Source organism: Branchiostoma lanceolatum, chromosome 18 (assembly GCF_035083965.1).
Source record: "Branchiostoma lanceolatum isolate klBraLanc5 chromosome 18, klBraLanc5.hap2, whole genome shotgun sequence".
NCBI classification, from domain to species: Eukaryota; Metazoa; Chordata; class Leptocardii; order Amphioxiformes; family Branchiostomatidae; genus Branchiostoma; species Branchiostoma lanceolatum.
The window spans coordinates 7,188,872-7,210,707 of record NC_089739.1 but is presented as its reverse complement, the minus strand read 5'-3'; the positions used below and the strand labels follow the sequence as shown (position 1 = coordinate 7,210,707).

The window sequence follows — 21,836 nt, the reverse complement described above, 5'->3', positions numbered from 1 at the left end:
TAAGAACTGTGAATAAAGATCTCATGATTCTGTTGAACAGAAAATGTGTTCTTTTCTCCTGTGTTGTTGAGGTAGTTGCAGAAACTACAAGTAGATTTGGGCCATGCCACATCCTTCATCCAGAGACACTTGAATTTTGGACAATAAGACTTTGCGAAAATAAAGGACTGTAAGAAGAACTTGAATGAGCCCTTTTTACCCCAAGGTACAGACTGTTCTCATGTTATCTTTTTAAATCAGGGAACCGACGAATTAAATTGGTGTAGCCTTTTTGTAGCATAGTCTTCCTCAAACTCGAAATCACTAAGGCCTTAAATTTGCTGTATTTACTTTCTTTACCTACAAACATATACATTCCCTGTGTGGGGGGTATATAAGTTTTTCTGAGCTCAAAATGATGATCAACACGAATTACGACAATACATCAAATTTATTTCAATACAAATATACAATGTATAGCAATAATGTAAAACATAACTTTGAACATTGCTTAACAAACTTTATATAAAGTAAACAAAATTTTAGAAACAGTATTATCATGACAAATGTTAAACAAAGTAAAAAGTGTTAGTAGAACTGACATTATAAAGAAATGTGAAAATGAAACAAATAGCCAAGATCTCCCTCAAACTACAGAAACAAAGATTAACTTCACATATTATCAGCAGTACACATATGTTGCTCTTTGTGCAAGCCAACATCTTTGTGACAGGGAATATATATTTCAACACAACATTCAACAAGTGTTTTGCAAGTTTGGAAAAAGCTCGTAAACTTATTCTTTGCATTGTTTTCATGTCCTAATTGACTCTCTTGTCTAACAAAGACACAAGAGTTAAATGCAAATCATGACAATAGCGTATATCACAGCAAGCATGTTTTTTCTTCAGTTTTAGGAGCAATGAAAGGAAACAAAGCTGTAGTTATTGCCATCATGTGACACCCACATAGATTTTTTTCCAATTCTTACTTGTGGCGCACAACTATAAATATAGAAGATGCTTTATATATCGATATTCAAGCTACATCTATAACTAGAGAAATTATTTATATATATAAATGAAATTCATTCTACTGGCAGAGTCCCATAATATGACAATAAACAAGCCATATCTATTGATAATCATTGAGATAGAATGGCTCCTTTAATCAATCTATACATGGCCAACCAACCAAGACAAGGTCTCTGGAATCTGCATGTATGTCTTCACTGCTATATGTCTGAGATCAAATAATTATGCAAGTCTACAAAATTCTACACACTTGTACAAGATGTAGACTGCAAAATGTAGTCAATCACAATTGCATAAAACTCACATCATAGTGACAAGATTTAGTAAATCTGTATTCCATGTAAAAGACATATTTATTAAAGAAACAGTATTTCTGCAAAACTATTTATGGGGATATTCATGAAAATACTCAGGTATCACAACTGTATAACTGTTTATCTTACATACACATGTACACTTTTTTTACATACAATACTGGCATTTAATCATTTTCCTCTGCACTTGACTGTGATGACGGTGAACCAAACGCAAACATCTTAAACTTGTTTAGGTACGTGTCCCTAGTATTGACAAAACGTTTGGCCCAGTGCTGCTTGACAGAGTACGTCTTGGCGAACGCAAACGACTTGCTCTTCGCACTGTTGGATGCGCTGTCGTTCACACTCGAGTTGCCAGGGCAACTGAAGGTGTTTGCCATATCAGTGCCGCACGCTGAAGTTTTCGGCGTTTGGTTATCTGAGTGTCCAGGTTTACCACTATCACTGAAGGGAGTACTGCCAGCACTTTTGCTTCCAGTTCCGTGTTGGAAGGAGTTTGTTTTACTTGCATGAGATGTTGAAGTCTGTGTGGACGCTTTACTGGCCTCAAATGCAGGCTGCCTTGAGTTTACAGTAGTATCAGGGCTTACAACGTCTTTCACAAGGGATTTGAAGGAAGGCATAGCTCCTAGGAAGGACTGGTTGGCGTCAGAAGATGTGGAGAGATTTGAGAACAGACTGGTGATTTTGCGCCCCTGGTCTCGACTTTTAGGGGAAAGAACTGACTCTGGGCTCTGAGGTGGTGGCTTCACCACGGCTGTGTGTTTCTGAAATTGGCTGAGACTTGTATTCGTATCAACAGTTGACTTTTTCTTCGAAGACCTTCCTTTAGAAGAGGGACTTTGCAGTGCTGCAGATGGCGTTTTACTCGCAGGCATCTTCTTTAGACTGTTCCGTGATTTTGGTGACAACATTGCTGATGCTTTTTCATGTGGTGTTGTTGGTCCATTGGTTGTTGGGGACAAACTCTTTCCACCTTTTTTCACCTTCTTTTCTTTCTTGACACTACAAACGTCCTGCAAACCATATTCTGCTGCTTTTGGCGACGATCCTTTTTTAACTGTCTTGTCACTTTCTGCGACATTCAATTTTGGAGATATACTGCTACTTGGTTGGCTGTTTTGTGGTGAGGACACCTTTGGGTTTTTAGGAAGCTCTGCTTTCTTTTTCCCCCTTGTAGCCCCCCTTTTCCCCACATTCTTTGTTGTTTTTGCCTTCTTTGGTATTGGCTTCTTCTTGACGTCTTTCTCAAGATTTACGTCAACCACTTTTGGAGAGACGCTTTTGCAAGGACTTCCTACTGGAGTGTTGCCTTCAGCAATGGAGTTTATGAGGCTCTCTATTTCTTTATTGTCTATGAAAGTGTCGTCATTGGTGACAAAATCCTCCTCAAACATCATCGCATTGTCTTTTACAGGTGATGTCTTGGGGGATGCCATTTTTACTGTCTTGGGGGATGCCATCTTCACTGGCGTAGTTCGTCTGAAACGTGCGGACTGACGGCGGACTTTTCTCTTGGGTTCGTCGATCGTGACTTCTGACTGTTTGTTGTCCATGTATGTTTCCTCTTTGGTGACGAAGTCTTCTTCAGACAGATCTAGAAGTTCAATCGGTGCAGCCTCTGCTGTCTTGGAGACTTCTTCATTGTTGGGTGCAGGAAAATCTTGAGCTTTGTCTTCAGAAGACGTCGTTTTCTGTGATCTTCTTTGGTTACAGTGTGCCAACTGCCGTCGACCTCTCCTTGTAGGCTGCTTCTTAGAAGCTATGTCTTCCGTCAAAATGTCTTCAGGAATTTCTGTAGGTACAGGAAATGCTTGATCGCCCTTTGTGCAAACAGGTATAACAGGTGTTTCGGTTTTGTCTTCTAAATCGTTTTCAGGCATCTCTTTACTACTTTGGTTTGACAGCACGGGGGGTTCTCTATTGCGTTTCTGTCGTCTTACTGATTGTGTCCCTGTTTGCAAATCACTCTGAACTTCTTGCAAATGTGATCCTTCAAATTCATCATTTTTTCTCAAGTCTTGTGGAATAATCCTTTCTTCATTTTCAGCTTTCTTGCAAACAGACTTTTTACCTGCTTTTTTAGTAGAAACTTGAGGTTGGCTGTCAGTTAACGGCTTGAAGGACACTTGGTCATTGCTGGTCAGATTTTTCTCTTCTTCATTGCAAGACAGAGACTTTTTGGCTTTCTTTGCTGGCAGGACACCTGTCTCAGCATCTGACTGAATTTCTTCCAGCTCTCCTTCTTTCATTTCTTTCTGACTCACAGAAAAGTTGAAAGTAACAACATCATCACTCTCTTGACTGTCAAGAACATTTTCTAAATCTTCACTGGTTTGCTGAGGATGGGATGGCAGCGTTTCCTGTGTTTGTTCTTTCTTATCCTGCTCTTTTGTTTGAAACTTCTCAGTGATGGTAGATTTTTGCGGTGGAGACTCCCCCGCCCATGTGAACTGCTTCAGAAGGACAGACTTTCTCCGCTTTCTCTTCCGTCGGCTTACACATGAAGGCTCATCCTCTGTCAGGCCCGCAAAACCATCTACAGACTGAGAGGACACTGACTCTTGTGAAGAACAGAAAGGCAGATTTATATCACTGTTGGACTGATGTTCTTTTCTTTCCTCTCTGATCTCACCAGTCTGTCGGTCAACTGACATGCTTGTCGGCACTTCGTCATGTACGGTAGACGCCCCACTAGCATCTCCAAGACTTTCCGCCTGCTGTTTTGTCTTCTTGTCAACAGCAGATACTTTCTCTGACAGTTGTACATGTACCTCTTCTTCATTTTCTGAGGATGCCTTTAATAAGACAGACTGTCGTCTTGTCTTCCTAGTTGTAGCTGAAACGTTACTGTCCTGACTTTCCCCTGATTCACTCATGGCAGGTTCGGCATTCTCACAAGTAGTACTGTCAGGAATGATATCCTGTGGCCTAGATTTTCTCGTCTTCACCGATTTGTTTTCTGGTGGAGGTACATCACATGACATCTCTGACCCAGACCACTGAGCTGGCTCCACGCTTTCTTCAGAGGAGCTTCCTTCACGCTGTATGGCCAGCGACCGTCTTCTTGGCCGTCTCTTTGCCACCGATGCTGTAGCAGACGTTTCGTCTGGTTGGTCAGTTTCTGTACCCTGTTCTTTCATTGTTTGAGAACAGTCTTCAGAACTACTTTGTTGAAGCAAGACCGACTTTCTTCTTGACCGTCTCTTTACCACTGATGTTGTTGCAGACATTTCTTCCGATTGGTCAGTTTCTGTACCCTGTTCTTTTATTGGTTGTGAGCAGTCTTCAGAACTACTTTGTTGAAGCAAGACCGACTTTCTTCTTGACCGTCTCTTTACAGCTGATGTTGTTGCAGACATTTCTTCCGATTGGTCAGTCTCCGTACCCTGTTCTTTCATTGGTTGTGAGCAGTCCTCTGAACTACTTTGTTGAACTAAGACTGACTTTCTCCTTGATCTTCTGACCACAACATCTGTAACAGATGACTCAGTCGAGTACCCTTCCTCAAGAGTTTGTTGGTCAGTCTCCATACCCTGTTGTTGGATTGACAGAGAGCAGTCTTCAGTGCTACTTTGCTGGAGTAAGACAGACTTTCGTCTTGATCTTCTCCTCACAACAACATCTGTAACAGATGACTCAGTCGAGTACCCTTCCTCAAGAGTTTGTTGGTTAGTCTCCATACCCTGTTGTTGGATTGAAAGAGAGCAGTCTTCAGTGCTACTTTGCTGGAGTAAGACAGACTTTCGTCTTGATCTTCTCCTCACAACAACATCTGTAACAGATGACTCTGTCGAGTACCCTTCCTCAAGACTTTGTTGGTTAGTCTCCATACCCTCTTGGTGGATTGCGAGAGAGTTGTCTTCAGAATTACTTTGCTGTAGTAAGACAGACTTTCGTCTTGACCTCCTTCTTACCACAACATTTGTAACAGATGACTCGGTTGAGTACCCATCTTCCAAGGCTTGTTCCTCAGTCAAACAGCTTTCTTGAGAAAAGTCTTCCGCAGCATCCTTCTTTGCTGTTGAAGCAGTTGACCGCCTCCTTCCTTTTTTCTTTAGTGTCTCTAACACAGAATGGGAGGAAGACTCCTCTTCAGTGGAATTCTGATCTTCTGTTGTTGAAGCAGTTTCTTCAAGTGTTGGTGGTAGTACTGACTTTCTCCTCGAAGTTTTCTTCTTGGCCCTTACAGTTTCTTGAGAAGAAGCATCTTTCCCTTCCTCACCGTTGGAGGCTTCGGTATTTCTTTCGTTATCATCTTCTAGAGAAGAACTTTTTTGGGTAAGAAGTAAAGACCTCCGGCGAGACCGTTGTTTTGATGTTTTAACCTGAGCCTGGGAATTTCCTTCTTCAGATCTAGATGTAACGTGCTGTGTTATTTGGTCTGCTGGTTCGTCAAGAGATTTTCCACCTATCACAGCATCAATCACTAAATCAACACTGTCCATGTCTGATGACTGTCCATCACTTCTGTGCCCGATGTCTCCAGGTTTGTTCATCTTTATTGACTTTCTTCTGCCTCTCTTCTTACGGCCTTGTGTCGCTTCGCCGTCTTGCTCAGAAGCGGTCGCACTCTCCGATGATGACAGGGACACATGCTCTGTCAATGTTGATGCTTCCACATCATTGGTAGACACTTCTGTTGACACATCAGTGGACAAAGACACACTATTGTCCTGCTTCACTGAAGATCTTCTCCTAGATTTCTTGGGCTTAGATTTACTTGTCATCTGATCATCTGATTCACTGGCGATTTGACTTTCACTTTCTTCTTCTTCCACAACTTCAGTTTTCACTTTCACCTGGCTGGTAAAAGATCTTCTTCTTTTCCTTCCAGATCTTCCTGTAATACTAGTGGTGGAATCAGCATCTGTAGGCTGTTCTGTTTGTTCTTTCAACAAGTCTTCCTGACTGTAGACAACTTTGTCTTGATTCTCAAACAATTCTTGTTTGGTGTCCTCTTCATCCAAAGGCCCCACACCCGACAAGTCTAGGTCCTGATGAGTCTCCTCATTGATCAACTCTAGGGGTTCCTCTTTCACTGTAACAAGATCGCTTGAAGCCTCTTCGGACGCAAACTGGAACAACATCTGGTCTCCCGGGAGACAGAACTTGGCCGGACTGATCCCGATCATCTGACGATCCAGGTTGATCAGTTTCTCGTCTACCGTCACTCCCTCCAGGCTCTTCCTATGGAACCGCTTCACGTTTTTACTCGCCTTCTTCTTGTTCATCTTCTTCGGGTAGTAGAAGTTGCGGAAGGACACCCTTCTCTTCATTGGCCGACCCACAAGTTGTTCCTCCCCGGTTTTCTTCCGTACTATCGGATCCTCATAGATGGTTTCAATGGTCTTTTGTTCCGGAGGTCTGTAGTTCTTGTTTCTATAAATCACTTCGATGTCTTCCTCCTGTTTTCGTCCGCGTCCCTTCCTCAGCTTGACGGCTGAGCTCGTCTGCGGCATAGGTTTTGTGGCAGGTCTTCGGAATCGGCGAGGCCGTCTCGGTTCAGCCTCTTCTTCCTCCTCCTGTACAACTTTCATAATGACAACATCTTCGTCACCTTTAGTTGTGTCTGAAAAGTTTGCCTTCCTTGGAGACTCAACTGCAGCGTCTTTGAAGACGATTTCAGGGAGGTCACCTATTGGCTCCCCTTGTGACATACTGCTAGTTTCCTCTGCAACATCAGCATCACTTGTCGCCATGGCAACATCAGCATCACTTGTTACCATTGCAAGATTGGAGCTGCTTGTTCCCATGGCAACATCAGGTGCAAGACTTTCCTTATCCAAGGTCTCTGTATTGTCCGAGCTACAGATGTCTTGGGCCCCTGTCTTGCTTTGGTTGCTTGTCTTCTCAGTGTTTCCATCCTCCTTCTCTTGCCCTGTTTCTTCCGTCACTAGCTCTAAGCCATCCTGTTCTCTTTGAGGCTCCTTCTTTGCTTTGGAAGTGTTCCTGGAGGATTTTCTGTTACCTCCCTTGGTTGTCTGACCTTGCTTCTGTTCCAAAGTTTGGTGAACTTTTTCTACCTGTGTGGCTGGTACAGAGGTTTCCTCTGCTAAGGCTTGTGCCACACGGCTTGACAACCGTCTTCCTGGCAGAGGTGTGTCTTCATGCCTACGTTTAGAAACAGTTACATATCTCAGGTGTTCAGTCTCTGGGTCTTTGTCTTCCTCCTCCTCTAAGATGGGAGAGTGTGATCTTGAGCTGTCTTCAGTAGTGTTAGGCTTGTCTGAACTAGAAGGACTGTGGTCTTCTATTGTTTGAAGGCTGTTATCTGAGGGACTGGCTGGATGTTCCATGGTGTTTGGAGATGGACTTAGTTTTGATTGACTGCTTTGGTTTGTGATTGGTGGAGACTCTGATCTAAAGTTGCTTTGCTGGTCTGTGATAGGTTGAAACTCAGACTCAGTGGTGGTCTCCTCCTCTGTGATTGGTGGAATCTCAGACCCAGCCTTGCTCTCTTGCTCCATGATTGATTGCATGTCTGATCCTGTGGTGCTGTTGTGGTCTGTGATTGGTGGAGGCTCAGAACTGCTGGTAATTTCCTTGTCTCGGATTGGCTGGGCCTCGGAAACTGTGCTACTGGGCTCTTCTCTGATTGGTGGAGATTCAGATACTTGGGTACTGGGCTCTTCTTTGATTGGCTGAACCTCAGATACCTTGCTGCAGGGCTCTTCCCTGATTGGTGGAGACCCAGAACCAGTAGCTTGGTGCCTTGCAATTGGATGAGACTGAGAAGAAGTAAGAAGCTCTGTGATTGGAGGAGGGCTGCAGGGCTCTTCTCTGATTGGTGGAGACTTTGAACCTGTACTTTGGGGCTTTGTGGTTGGTGGGGAGAGCGACCAGCTGGAATGTGGAAGCTCTGCTATTGGCGACTCTTCCGGAAAATCGTCTTCCACTGGACACAGCATGACTTCGTCATAGAAGACGACATTGGATTGATCATCTGGTTCTGTAAAGAGAGTTACAAGACTTAATATTGCACATACCCTATTGCCATGATGCAGCAGCTAATCACATTAAAAACTAAAATTATGTCTATGAAGGTTAGATATCCGGGTAACTAATACATTACAAAATAAATCAAACAATAGAATAAGGTGGATTATATTAATTAAGAGTATGGCTAAAAGTACATCATATTTCTTATTTCAATTCCAACAGCCACTACATAATAGCCATGTGACTCTTTAATTTCCTCAAGTTGTTTTGTGTTTTGGATTACTGAGGAAAAGGTTTGTTCATTCAAAATGCTTCAAGGTGGAAAATACTGGCTGGCAACAAGCAATTGCAAGTCATGTTTTGAATATCAGTACCCCAGAATAAAAGATGTTCTCTTGATATAAAATAATTGGGATCATAATAACTACAAGCAGAAGACATTCATGCATTAAAAACATGACACACTTTGATTTGAATATTTCAGATATTTTATTGACCCGTGACCATACACTTCTAGCACGAGGACAATGCCATTTTATAATTTTAAAAAATCAATGCATTAGACCAACAATTTGAGCTACAATTCTATTCAAAAATGTTATTTAAATGTAACTTCATTTGAACACATCTCTTTGTTTAATAACCTGCAATATTTTGCTGTTTCACAACACAATATTATTACTAGTTATATTTTCTTCAAAGTGTTACTGTGTTATTTTCTACAGTTATCACTGTTGAATAAATACTTAAACTTATTTTTTTAGAGCATACCTATACAAATTTTTAACTCATGGTGTTATGCTCTTTCCACTTTAGCTTAAATACAATGATACATTTTGTATCTCATAAAAACAATCCACTTTGAAATTGCACAATGCAAAGTTCAACTGGGTCAAATAGGACATGGTAAGGAGATTTACCATCGGTGTCTTCCAAGGGCTCTTCAGAGGTTGGAGGAAAGTCTTCCGCTGGAGGCAAGACGTCTTGAGGCTCCTCGGGACTGCTGGTGATCGGTTCTCGCTGTCTTTGTAGTCTGGTGGAGACTCTATAAGGAATGGCAGGGAGATAATGTCAATAAAACACAATTGTAGGAAAAAACTAACGAAAAAAAAAGGCAATCATCTTATAGCATTCCTCACTTCACAGAAGATGCCGGTGCAATGGCCAAGTGAGTAGAGTGTTTGCCTTGCATTCAGTAGGTCATGAGTTCGATCCCCGGCAGAGTAATACCTAAGACTTTAAAATTGGTACATACTGCTTTTTCTGCTTAGCACTCAGCATTTGTGAAAGAGTATGTACCAGACCTCTGCTATAGTGCTTGCACAAAGTTGTGTGACCCAAGTGCTATCTAAACAGAGATGGGTGCCGCCCTATGCACCATCTGGTGCAGGGAGGACTTTAACTTTAATTTAACAATTAAAATTAGTCCTCAAATTTAATCACATGTTTCATGACCACATTGTACCAAGCAAAAGGCTTATAATATACATTTGTAAAGTAGATGTCCCCACACTGACCTGTACCCAGTCTTGGCCTCCCCCTTAAAGCGTTTGTTGCTCCGATGGACAGGACTGGGAGAGAAGTGAAGACTCCTTTGTCTTCTCCTGGTCTCCTTAAGAAGCTCCTTCGCTGTGGTCCTCGTACTACTGCATATTAAGAAATGTTTCATGATACGTTGATGAAGGTTAGACATCCAGGTAATAAGATATGCAAAGCAATAGTTACTCAAGCAACTGGATAAAATTGGAAACAGTCAGTCTGCACCCACTTTCAGTACCTGAATGAGAAACAGAAGCTATCGTACCAGGTTTAAAACAACGGTTACCTTGCGTAAAAGACGTTTGTTTAACTTGGGTGCACAAAAGTGAAAATACACCCAGTATTTCGAGCCCTGCGGTGCTATGCTAGAAACTAGTCTACAATGTTAATAACTGCTTAAAATATAAAATGCATCAATATTTTCCTATTGTTACCTTATGAAGGTGATTTCATCATTAGCGTTGATGATACAGCCGTTCTTAAACTGCTGCTTGGCATGCCGCAGACTGTACCTAGCTCTTCTGGAAGGGGCAGGCGCGAGGGATGTCTGCCTTCTCTTGGAGCTGGAGGACTGCAAATAAATACGGAACAGCTTTAAACAATGCTTACAGTTAGATGTGCAATGGTTAGGTGTGGCAGGTTGTTTGGTGTAATATAACCAGCTGCTGTTGTGCCACAGGCCTGCGAAGCTGGTGTGTTTCCCCAAAGGACGGTTATACCAGCTGTATACATGTAGATACAGATACAGAAGCTGGTGTGTTATGCCGAAGAGTGGTTATACCAGCTATATAAATTTAGATACAGAATAAATAGTGTTTATTTTTGTGGCAGTTTTTTTTCACAGCAGGAGGGAAAAGGTTTCTGCTGTGTTTTAAATTTGTGGTTGAAACATTTCTGTAGTACAGTAGTCATACATTAATATTACTATTAGTAAACGCATATTCTGCAGTTTGAAAACTGTCTCCCACAGCCCCAGATGTCCAACCCTGACTCACCAGAGCATGGTACAGGGAACTCTCCATGAGGGTTTCTCCATGAATCTCCACCTTAGCCTCCACTCTGATACCAAAGAAACCTGAAACAGAAAACAGATTGTTCTATATGTGAATCCCAACATCTTTGATGGCATTGAGTTTAAATCCATTCTGACCTCAACAGAACACACATTTGGACTTTACATAACAGTGAAATCTACTTCATAGTCATGCCGACTCATGCCTTCAACTACTAGAGTTATCAACCCAGAATTGAGTTGTTAAAAAATTTGTTTATTTTCCCCAGAACTATCGTAGAGTTACTAGAGTGGAACTCATTACCACAAAGTACTGTAGGATCATCCTCATTAGACAGTTTAATCTAAACAACACTTTCACAAGTTACAGCTAGATGTGCAAAGGTTAGGTATGACAGGTATCAGTGTAATACAAATTATAACCACCTACTGCCGCACCGCATGCCTATATAAATACAGATACTGGTAATAAATCATGTAGGCCAGAAATTTAAAGAAAGGCCCATCAAATACAATTTTCATGTCATTTGGCTTTTAATTTCAAGGCACAGTAGAGCCTCAAAGATGAATGGACTGGGTGAAAATAGAGAATGCTGCCTACTCTCAGCAGAAGTGGACAGTGGTGCTGGGAAGACATCTAGATCTTCCTCCTCCTCCTCCTGTTCCAAAAGTTCCTCCATCTCATCTTCCTCCTCTTCATCTTCTTCTACGTACCAGGATGCCATCCTCTGGGCTCTGACAGGGACACATGTACATCAACCTTACCTTCTCATAAAAGGTTGTTTTTGTGTCTGTGTGTGTGAACATGACAACTTGAGAATGCCTGGATAGATTGTCTTGTTTGGTATATGGGTAGGTGTTCACGAGATCTCAAAACTATCAGATTTTGGGCCCCCTCTATCGGCTTGCTACGGTCGGTTCATCCACAGCTTCTCAAGTTATGCTGTCCACACACACACACACACACACATACACACACCAATGGCACCTAAAACATAACCTTCTTGACAAAGGTAAAAGAAAATAACTGAAAGATAGGGAGTACTCAGTAGTGACAAAATGCTGTCAAAGGCATATATCCGGTCCCACATACCTGGTTTGCCTGGTACCGCGTGGAGGTGTGCAGCAGTCGTGTAGCACGACAACCGGACTCATCTGTGGCGACCCGGGCGGATACGGACTCCCGTGCACCCGTGTGAACTGTGCTTTCGACGGCGACTCAAACACTGCGGGCGAACTCGTCAGTCTGTGCGTCCGCATAGACGACAAGTTGTCCTTTTGCGGAGTAGAGATTGATGTTTTATTTTCCGCGAGACCCTCCTTTGCCGAGCTGTCTCCAGGGCTATCGGGGTTCAAACCGTCGGGGGATGGTGCGGCCTCAGGGCTCTTGTCTCCGGAAGAAAGTTTATGCTTACTGAAAGGTGACATGATAGTTTCAGTTCCTGTCTTCTTGGTAAGAATCCTTGACAAGAGGTTATGTACGGGTGAGTCACTTCTTTCCCTGGCCTTTTTCACAGCACGGAGATCACTGTTGTCGCTATGTTGTTTTTGTAACATGTTGTTGTCTCCCGATCCTTTCTGTGTTCCAACCAAAGGTGACGGTTTCCAACTGTTGTTTAAATCAACGGGAGAGGCAGTATCTTGGCGGGAAATGTTCGGAGACAAGCAGTCCTCTAGTAAGACCGTTGGCTGTAACTTTGCCATACATTCTGGCGTGATGGCGTCATCTGCGATGTGTACAGACATGTTCGGAGTCGGAGTCAGAATATCTTCTCTGTCTGACTCTGAGCCGCCAGGTGATTCGGGGTCTTCCACGAGTTCTTCAGACGGTAAAGATACGGAGTCAGAATTGGAGTCGTCATCAGCATTCTGTTCCTCCTCTAAGCCATCGGCTATAGCCTGGCAGGCAGCTCCAAAGCTTTTCCGTCGCGGTCTGGGCATTCTGTGGTAAATACATATCATTATTTAGAGCATTTCTGGAAGAGCAAGGAAGGGATCATCAGGGACGTTCTTCTAATCTATGGGCAACAAAACATGGACATGCAAGTGTAGGCAGACCACGCACAACCTACATACTTGAAACTGTGTGAGGATGTGTGCTGTACTCTGGAAGGCCTGCCCAGAGCTTTATGGAGGGCTGGAAGAGAAGGGTCAAGAACATCTGTGTGACCTTCACGACCACATGATGAAGACGAGTAGATACAATGTAGAAACTTGGGCCATGTACGTAGGAATTTGGGTTTCCAGTTTGGAATCTCAACCATACATCAATTTACTGTCATTTCTGGTCTGTGCGGGCCGTGTGATATTGACAGTATAAGAATTATGAGTATCATAATTTATACAGCACAAATAATTGCATAAACATACATGTATTGTATGTGAGGATGTTTACAAATATCCACATACAACAAAAGGTATCACCTCCCATAACCACTATCAAATTAACATTAATCCGTTAGGTTACATAAATCTGCCACTTTGAAAAACAGTGGGTTTGAGGGATCACTAGTGCAGCACACCAAAGGTATGTACATGTATCTGTACAGTAATATCTCTAGTATCTCCCCACTGAAGTGTAACTCACAGACACTGATCACAGACACATCTTGCTTTTACAACTACAAGCCTTAGCCCTTAGGGCTGGTTTACACGGGGCACAAAATTTATCTGTCCTACGCGCGGCGCGTATCCTGTGGCGCCTCCAGGATGGATGTATGACACACCACGGGAAGTCTGCGGCACAGCCCATCCTTGTGTAAACCAACAGGTGTCGCAGGCAGCCCATTTCCATGTCGCAGGCAGCTCAACTGTCTTAGGTCACTGTCCTACGATAATCGTGTGTGCGTCGTGCAAAGTGTCCAGTGTAAACCAGCACTTAATGATAATCTACTTTTCTCGTTACACTGTACAATGATACATCCTTCCACAGCACACTTGCTGTGTCCATGGTGATATATATTTGTGTGTGCGTGCATAATTTAGACATCTGGCGTTAGTATGCTATGGGTCACTACAGTATGCACAAACCAGTGCATTAAACTGGGGACGTTGGGTTAGATCTGTTCAGACATATCTTTTCAGGGTGGCAGAATTATGAGTAGAGTAGAGTAGAGTTTACGGTTAGGTAGGATGTTCTTCAATTTTATCATGAGTAGAGTAGAGTAGAGTCATGTACCCTACTGGTGGAATGCTGTTCATTATGTTGCACATAAAAGAAAAAAAACTGCATCCTGACAAAAGGGACTGCTTACTGTATTATATTATGGCCTACTTACTAGTGCTAGTGGTCAAATCAAATCAAATTTGTGAGCCACAAATTGAGTAGCAAAATTACCGTCTTGTAAAAAGAACGTGACTTTTCTAGAGCTGTGAAACCGACTTACTAAGTAGAGATATGAAATTGATTATAAGAACTGGTTGATATCAATAACAAATGGTTGACCTACAGGACAGCCCTCCCTAGCAGTATTTTCATGCACAAGCTATGCGTTTAGGTGAATCAAGTTGGGTGAAATTATGACAACACAGGGTAAAAAACACACTCCCTTTTACCGCCTGTACCCCCCTCCCCACTCTCACTCTGCACAAGTTTCCAAAACAAGTTTCTGTCGCCCGTCTTACGAACTCTCGACGATCGGCCGCTCAAAAAGCACACTGAACCTCACCTTATTTCAGCATGTGTGAGATAAGATAGTGTTCAATCTTTCCTCTGGGACAAGCTGTGACGAAATGTACCCATAAAGCGACAATTTTCATTCAAATAGGGAGACAAAATCGCGAAAACGTTTCAACTTCTTGGCGCCTTCTCAGTCTCACAGCCACTGCTCTCAGACTGGGAAATCAAGCTCTCTCATTGGTCAACACGTACCAGAATATTTACAAATTGACCAATCAGAGCACGGAAATATTTAGCCCAGGCGTATTAGGAAAGAGGTCAAAGGTTACGACCAACATGGCTGACGTGGTGCCAGTGGAAGTGTGAGTTGGGCCAGTTTTTCGCCAACTTTACTTTCAATAAGCATCAGAATAAGGTATACTCTAGCAGATACGTTAATGCAAATGTCATCTTTCATGTGGTGTTAGAATGAAGCTGTGTACTGAACTGTTGCTTTGTAGAATTATCATAAAGTTGCGAGGAAAGTTAGAGGCGGAAGCGCCACCTTGTGGCGAAAGCCTGCCCAGCATCAAAACAAACGACACTCAACAACAACCAAATTATATACTTTTGTTAATAAGTCTAGCTCGTTCCCATAGGCAAGATATCGCTTTTAAAAATTCTGAACGTGTTGTTCTTGACTCAATCATAAGTTAGAACAGTCTGTTCTTCGTAAAATCATAAGTATAATCAATTTGGTCAAACAACAAAAAGTTTGTTTATGAAGGTTAGACATCCAGGTACATGTAACGTTAGTAAGATATGCCAAAAATAGTTACTCAAGCAACTGGAAAAAAATTTAATGAAAAGTTTGCTTAGATTAAAGAAGTGAAAAGTCATGTTACAAAAACAAACAGAAAACATAAAAGCTAGTAATTTTAAGTACTAAATTGTAATTGGAACCCATGAGATGCCTCGGACACATTAAAAGGCAATACAAGTGAGTTCAAGAGCCTCATTACTCAGATGAGTTAGGTACCTACTGGCTGTACTTCAGATGAATATAACATTATCAATATTAACCTGTTTATGTCTACAGTGCATTGTCAGACATGGCAGAAATGACTGTGTGCGAGGAACATTACGGCTCTGAAAGCCTGCAGCAGCGCTACACCCGATTGGACGATGGCAGCATCGTGAAGCGGGCCATCGGTGGCCAGAGGTTCTCCTCACTTGTACAGTTCTTCAGGGTAGGACTAATTGTCATTCTTCAATCAATCAATCAATAATTCAATCAATCAATCAGTCAATCATTCAATTAACCAATCAGTCTATCTTTAGTGAAGTCAATCTGGCAGTACAACAGATTTACAAGGCTGAATTATGTTGATTTAAAAAAGAATCAAAACAAGTATATTCCATTGTTCTGCCTACTGGTAACTTAGGCCAATATGTACTTTTGGATTTGAATGGAAAATGTCACCAAGAATGATGATGTTAATTACTGATGAAAGATGGTGGATGCTATCTGAAATGCCTGACTGATAACAAAATCTATCCAGTTGATTGAGTAACTTTGTATTGTGTATCTTATTACCTGGTGGCCTGGGTACCATTCTTTTTGATTAGCTTTAGTCCTGGATGGCATAGCACCCAGGCTAACAACTTGAATGTCTAATCTCCATTGATGTACTATCAATCATCACTATTAATCCATTTTTTTGGTCTTTCCAGTCAGTGTTCCTGCCCCAGGGCTACCCTGAGAGTGTCAGTAAGGACTACCTGTCATACCAAATATGGGACACACTACAGGTACATGTCTCCTTTCATAGAATGCAATTCATGTACTCATTCTGTTGCCTTCCAGTTCCCCTATATTTTTTCACCTTTTTGCGCTAGCTGTCCCACAGCATTGTAATACTTTGTCAGTTAGACCACATTATTCTTTTGTCACAAGTATAGCTAAGCCAGCCCTGTTTAAGTTGTTCTTGTTCATGTCAGGCCTTCTGCAGCCTTTATCAATTGTATACCCTACCCAGCCTGTACTGAAGGGGGTGGAGGTTAGAGTTAGTTTTAGATGGTTAGAGTTAGAGTTTGATAACTGGTTCTTGTTCCTGTACCCATCAGGCCTTCTGTAGCAGCATCACTGGTACCCTGGCCACCCAGGCTGTACTGAAGGGGGTGGGGGTAGGTGATGAGACAGCCACAGCCGCGGGAGCTACCGTTACATGGCTCCTCAAGGGTAAGGAAAGTATCCCAAATATCCATCCTTCTATTCATTGGAAACATCAACAGGTCACACATCAATCACACTGGTCAATCAGAATGTTATTCTTGTCAGGTGATCTGCTTCCCAGGGTATGGTTAGGGCAATGGGGTGCAGCACCCTTGTTCCCCGCTTTAGAAAAGAGATACAGTTGTGATGTCTCTTATTTTTCCAGATGGTACTGGCATGTTGGGAAGGATTCTATTTGCATGGATCCAGGGGTGAGCTTTGACAATCCTGAAGCTTCATTATCAAATAGGTTTAACATCAGTAAACCTTTTTTTTTTTTGCCAATAAAATATTTGTAAAAAATATTGGAAATACTATTTGCCTTTGTAATTAGTCAATTTTTCTTGTTTGTTTTAACATCTTCAACAAAGACTTTCATTCTTTTAAGGCTAAATCTGCAACCAATTTAAAGTGCTTTGTAATAGCTTAATTGCATGTATCATTTAAGAGATATTTCACTATCACTCTATCACTAACCATTAGCATTTGAATCAATTCAAATTACATGTAGAAGGAGCATGACATATGTTTCCAAACTATTCCTCGATTTCCTTCAGAACTAGCCTGGATTGTGATGCCAAAAGATGGAGGTAAGATTTCATTTAATTTTGTCCTTTTGTTGAATTTCAGAAGTATAACAAAGTTGAAAATGTGTCAATATTCTTTCAATTTAAAACAGTTGGCTGAAGATTAAGACTTTTTGTGTTTTTCTTAGGTTGTTTGCAGATATTGTCAATGATTTCTCCATCTTTCTGGAGTTGGTGGCTCCAGCTTTTCCGTTGTTCTTCACTGGTATTGTGTGTGTGGCAGGAGTGGGGAAGGTAAGAACTAAACGATACAGGGTGAAATGCAGGGCTGTCTCCACGACACCTCCCTACCTCCCTCACTCCCTCACTCCATCCTGGAACAGAAATTTGCTTGTTGGGACAGAACAAAATTCACTACATCTGTCAAAAAAAGGTGAACTTCTTCACATGAAATTGATGGAAATGTATTTTTGTAAGCTTAAAATGACAAAAAGAACAACGCGGGCTCCCAAACAGTGAGTGGGATGGGAAAAAATTACAGCTGGAAACAGCCCTGGTAAAATGTAAGCAACATTCTTATTGTTGTGTTAAGTGTTACCACCCCCCCGACACAATATTGGTAGGACCCAGGACCTAGGGGAGGAAGGCAGCCCCTGGGAGGGGAGGAGGTTGGCTGTGCTAGTAGAGATCTGTGTGTTTTCACCTCAGGATTAAAAGGACCTGATTTCTAACAATGGCATTGTCAGCAGGATGAATATTCTCAGCAAAGCCTCATTGCACTACAAGCTACTGTACTTGAAAAAGCATAATGCTTCACCTCAGCTGAAGATGACTACATTACCTCTATCTTTACGTATGTTGTTCAGGCCATTGTTGGTGTGTCTGGTGGTGCGACCAGAGCGGCGCTCACCATGCACCAGGCACGACGAGACAACATGGCGGACGTGTCTGCAAAGGATGGAAGCCAGGTGAGACGTACAGAGATTGAAATTGAGTAATCTGCTCCCTTCTTCCTGTAGATGTGCCATTTGTATAATTTGGCATGGTTTATTCGACATTTACATTTTGCACTCCCACAATTGATGATTACAATACAAGACTTTCTATTCATACCAAGTTCATAAACTGAAACAGTAATTTTCTTATAGTTATACAAGTATTTCTATAATCATAAAGTTTGTTATATATATATATATATATATGACTATGATGCATAATCAACTTGATCTGTAATGATATACATGTTCTTGATTTTCATTCAAAAGACTACACGATGTAAAGATTTTATGACTTGTTAACCCTAGATACACAATATATGTAATAACATGTTTAGTACAATATGATACAGTATGATTAGCTTGTCATCCCTTATTACAGGAGACCCTGGTGAACCTGATGGCTCTGTTAGCAGGACTGGTGGTCACCCCTATGGTCGCAGATAATCCACTGTTAGTTACACTTTCAACATAATTATTACTTTGTATTATATCTATCTTTATGTGTTTTCTTTTGTTGTGTTTTTTTTTGCTTTACAAAAAGTCAGCAACATTACACTGTTGAGAGTTTTGAAACAAACTTAATGCAATCTTCCAAAGCAAATATATCAATCAGTATCTATGTACATGTATATGGTATCTTAAGCTGGTGTATTACACCAAAGGGCAGATATATGATATACCGGCTATAACTGCTACAGATACAGATATCTTGACATAAGGTCTACATATCAATATTGAACATACTTATCCTAGAGTTCCTGAATACCAAGGTCAATATTGACTGACAAAGGCCATATATACTTTAAGGTTACTCCAATTAAGGCTTGCTTGATCATTAAGAGCCTGACTTCGAAAATAGTATATATATAAGATATAAAATAGACTTCCTATACTGGTATGTTAAAGTCCTGTTTTCAGATTTAAAACAACAATGAAACAAACAGGTGTGGTCCTTGCATTCCTCCAGGTTGACGTGGTTCCTGTTCTTTGTCTTCACCTGTCTGCACCTGTTTGCCAACTATAACGCCGTCACCTGTGTTGTCATGGAGACACTGAACCAGTCCCGTCTGCACATCCTGGTGTCGCATTACCTCCGGACGGGCGTGGTCCTGAACCCCGCCCAGGCTAATGTGCAGGAGCCTGTGGTGTTTGGTAGGCTCTTCTTATCTTTTTTAAAAATCTTATAAGTCAGATAAAACATAGAAATACATTATACACTTTGTCAGACCTGCACGTCTACCCTCTTGACCTTGATGAAAAACAATTTGAACTTCTCATTAATAAATAAAACCAAACAGATATGGCATAGAACTGTACAATTGTAGTACAATCATATATAACATATTGATTAAATTGTCCTTCTCTTGCTCAGAATATATTTATGCCATGTTTTCCACAGCTCAAAAAAAAATCACCAGAATAAAGCTGGGATCACCAATGAGTTCAATAATACAAAGGTGAGAAACAAACCTTTTGACAAAATTTGGTGCTAGTCCAAAATTCTATTTAGTCAGGTCTGTTGAAAATTTTATCCAGTTGCTTGAGTAACTGTCTTTTGGCATATTTTATTACCTGGATGTCTAACCTTCATCGACATGCTATTTAGTCGGTTTTTGAAATCCAATAAAAAAGCGCACCAGAATACCGGTAATGCTTTAACCAAGATATAAAGGACTAATTTTGACATATTGACCTTCAGAGCACCAGACTTGGACCGTGCCATTCACAGTAACTCTGAGGGGAGGTACCTTCTTGGCATGCCCACTTTAACAGGTATACAGTATAGAACCTCTTCCTTTTGTAGATTTTATATGTAATCAAATACTCAATACTAGTACTACTACTACTGTAACTACAGCTACTTGAGGTAATTATTTGCAAATTGATTGGTAGCATAGAATTGTTACAGATGGCACTTACTAGTACCTAATTCCAGTATTTTGAAATTACTGCTACATGTTTTAAACATTCTGACAAAGATCCTGCAAAAGCCACATTGTTTGCTTTAATCATATAAAAAGAATGTTAAGTATTATAACAGATTTTTCAGAGTGGCTTACACATACTTTTACCTTTTTATGATTTCTACCCAACAGACATCAACATCGTTCTGCACCAGGAATCCTCCCACCTTGACTTCATAAAAAGCTGTTTCCAAGCAGAAATTATCGACTATGTTATAGAACACAGGTTCTCCAAACTCCAGGTAGGGCTATGATTTTTAAAGAGTTTTACACTGTAGCTACATTTATTTGTCAAGACATTAAAAGTTGAAAATTGATTGTTTGAAATGCTAACTTTGTGGTGGCTGTGAGAGCATTCAGAGGTATCACAGCATTGATGCCTTTTGCTTTTATTTTTTGTTTCACATGACCACTCCATTATTTTCCTGCAAAGATCTGAGATCCAGGAAATTTACAACTTTCGGCATTAAGGTTAATATCAACTGTCATATAATTCCGCCGGATACCCTAAGACTGCCCTCGGACTGCCACATTCAAAAACGATGTCACCAATGCCTTCTTAAGACTGTCTTGAACACCTGGATATTATCTGAAGTGTGCATATGTGGCAAATAGGTGCATCCTTAGAGGTGGTGGTCTTATGGTACCCAGTAGGAGAGTTGACATAAAGACATAATGGCAGTTTGAAGGTATCATGTTACCTTCCAGGTTCACTCCAGCATCCCATGCTATGACAACCAGGCACACTCACTCATTTCAAGTGACAAAGCATTCCAATCCATGGTGGAACAAGGTACACTTTTAGTCATTCTATTGATCAATCTATTTAAACTGTTAACCCTGTAACACTAAAAAAACCTGACAGGACTGTCTACCAAGATGAAAAGACCTGGAAACTGAAACAGATACTTGTTCCAATTTCACAATTTGATAGACATTTAGATTTAGTATTATACTTTGAAATTTAGTATTATACATGTACTTTAAAATGTACAAAATGCTAATAAGGTATTTTCTTAAATTATCATCATGTTGTTAAATTACTAAAAAAAGATATGCCCATACATACTCATTTAATGACTGATGTATGATAGTATCTAGTAATTTTGTTGAGAAAAAAATCACATTTTTGAGAGCTATTTGGCTATGATACATAGTATTCATCCTACTAGCATCTGATCTTAACAAGCACAGCATAAGAATTCTTAGATACTTTGTTTTAATTCTTGGAATATTTCTCCCATCCTAGCCAACCACAAAGCATTGTGGGAGCTGGTGGACTCCTCCCATGAGGTCTCAGCACAAGTCTTCCCATCATTCCATGCGGGTCTGGCGCATGCTGGTTGGACGACGCACCGCACGCAGCTCGGCCCCGACGAGTGGAGGGCATCCTGGGATATCCACGGACTCTCCGACAAGAAGTCTTACTAGTAGCATTCACAATAGGTTGCATGTATTTTAGTCCTATCATGTTGTAGCAGGGATGTGATTGTTTTATTTATACTATATAATATAATATAACCTTAAGCACTCTGAAGTAGCCGTTTGGCACCCGATTCCGTATTGGTTAGGCAGCAGGGAGAAGGTTAGATACCGTAAATCACTTTCATATAGCAGCAGGAAAATATAGCGGTTGGGGGAAAATGGAGTA

General features: G+C 41.2%; 3 protein-coding genes across 3 annotated transcripts; 1 reads left to right on the top strand and 2 right to left on the bottom strand.

The window, feature by feature from the left end:
* Positions 1-1,376: 1,376 nt before the first annotated feature.
* On the bottom strand, positions 1,377-8,300 carry LOC136424731 (streptococcal hemagglutinin-like). Its single transcript, XM_066413358.1, has one exon. The coding sequence runs from the start codon at positions 8,239-8,241 to the stop codon at positions 1,495-1,497; it is 6,747 nt and encodes a 2,248-aa protein (XP_066269455.1). The 5' UTR covers positions 8,242-8,300; the 3' UTR covers positions 1,377-1,494.
* Positions 8,301-8,838: 538 nt separating this feature from the next.
* On the bottom strand, positions 8,839-14,671 carry LOC136424240 (uncharacterized). The gene is made up of 7 exons (XM_066412774.1): positions 14,492-14,671; positions 11,917-12,765; positions 11,425-11,558; positions 10,807-10,886; positions 10,246-10,382; positions 9,790-9,918; positions 8,839-9,317 (listed from the first exon to the last, which is right to left on the bottom strand). The coding sequence occupies exons 2-7, from the start codon at positions 12,762-12,764 to the stop codon at positions 9,116-9,118; spliced, it is 1,530 nt and encodes a 509-aa protein (XP_066268871.1). The 5' UTR covers position 12,765; positions 14,492-14,671; the 3' UTR covers positions 8,839-9,115.
* Positions 14,672-14,741: 70 nt separating this feature from the next.
* LOC136424674 (RUS family member 1-like) lies at positions 14,742-21,716 on the top strand. Its single transcript, XM_066413299.1, has 15 exons — positions 14,742-14,804; positions 15,521-15,671; positions 16,156-16,233; positions 16,549-16,663; positions 16,863-16,908; positions 17,254-17,286; positions 17,412-17,517; positions 18,090-18,191; positions 18,601-18,671; positions 19,189-19,373; positions 19,621-19,678; positions 19,891-19,994; positions 20,318-20,427; positions 20,894-20,978; positions 21,435-21,716. Exons 1-15 carry the CDS (start codon positions 14,779-14,781, stop codon positions 21,614-21,616), a joined length of 1,452 nt encoding a protein of 483 aa, XP_066269396.1. The 5' UTR covers positions 14,742-14,778; the 3' UTR covers positions 21,617-21,716.
* Positions 21,717-21,836: the final 120 nt, after the last annotated feature.

Excerpts from the sequence above, each read along its gene's own strand:
- LOC136424731 (XM_066413358.1), bottom strand. The coding sequence starts at position 8,241 with ATGCTGTGTCCAGTGGAAGACGATTTTCCGGAAGAGTCGCCAATAGCA.
- LOC136424240 (XM_066412774.1), bottom strand. The coding sequence starts at position 12,764 with ATGCCCAGACCGCGACGGAAAAGCTTTGGAGCTGCCTGCCAGGCTATA. Across the intron at positions 11,559-11,916 it reads CGCGGTACCAGGCAAACCAG|AGCCCAGAGGATGGCATCCT; the intron begins GTATGTGGGACC and ends TGTCCCTGTCAG. Across the intron at positions 10,887-11,424 it reads ACTGTCCACTTCTGCTGAGA|GTTTCTTTGGTATCAGAGTG; the intron begins GTAGGCAGCATT and ends TTTCTGTTTCAG.
- LOC136424674 (XM_066413299.1), top strand. The coding sequence starts at position 14,779 with ATGGCTGACGTGGTGCCAGTGGAAGT. Across the intron at positions 19,374-19,620 it reads GCAGGAGCCTGTGGTGTTTG|CTCAAAAAAAAATCACCAGA; the intron begins GTAGGCTCTTCT and ends TGTTTTCCACAG. Across the intron at positions 19,995-20,317 it reads TGGCATGCCCACTTTAACAG|ACATCAACATCGTTCTGCAC; the intron begins GTATACAGTATA and ends TCTACCCAACAG.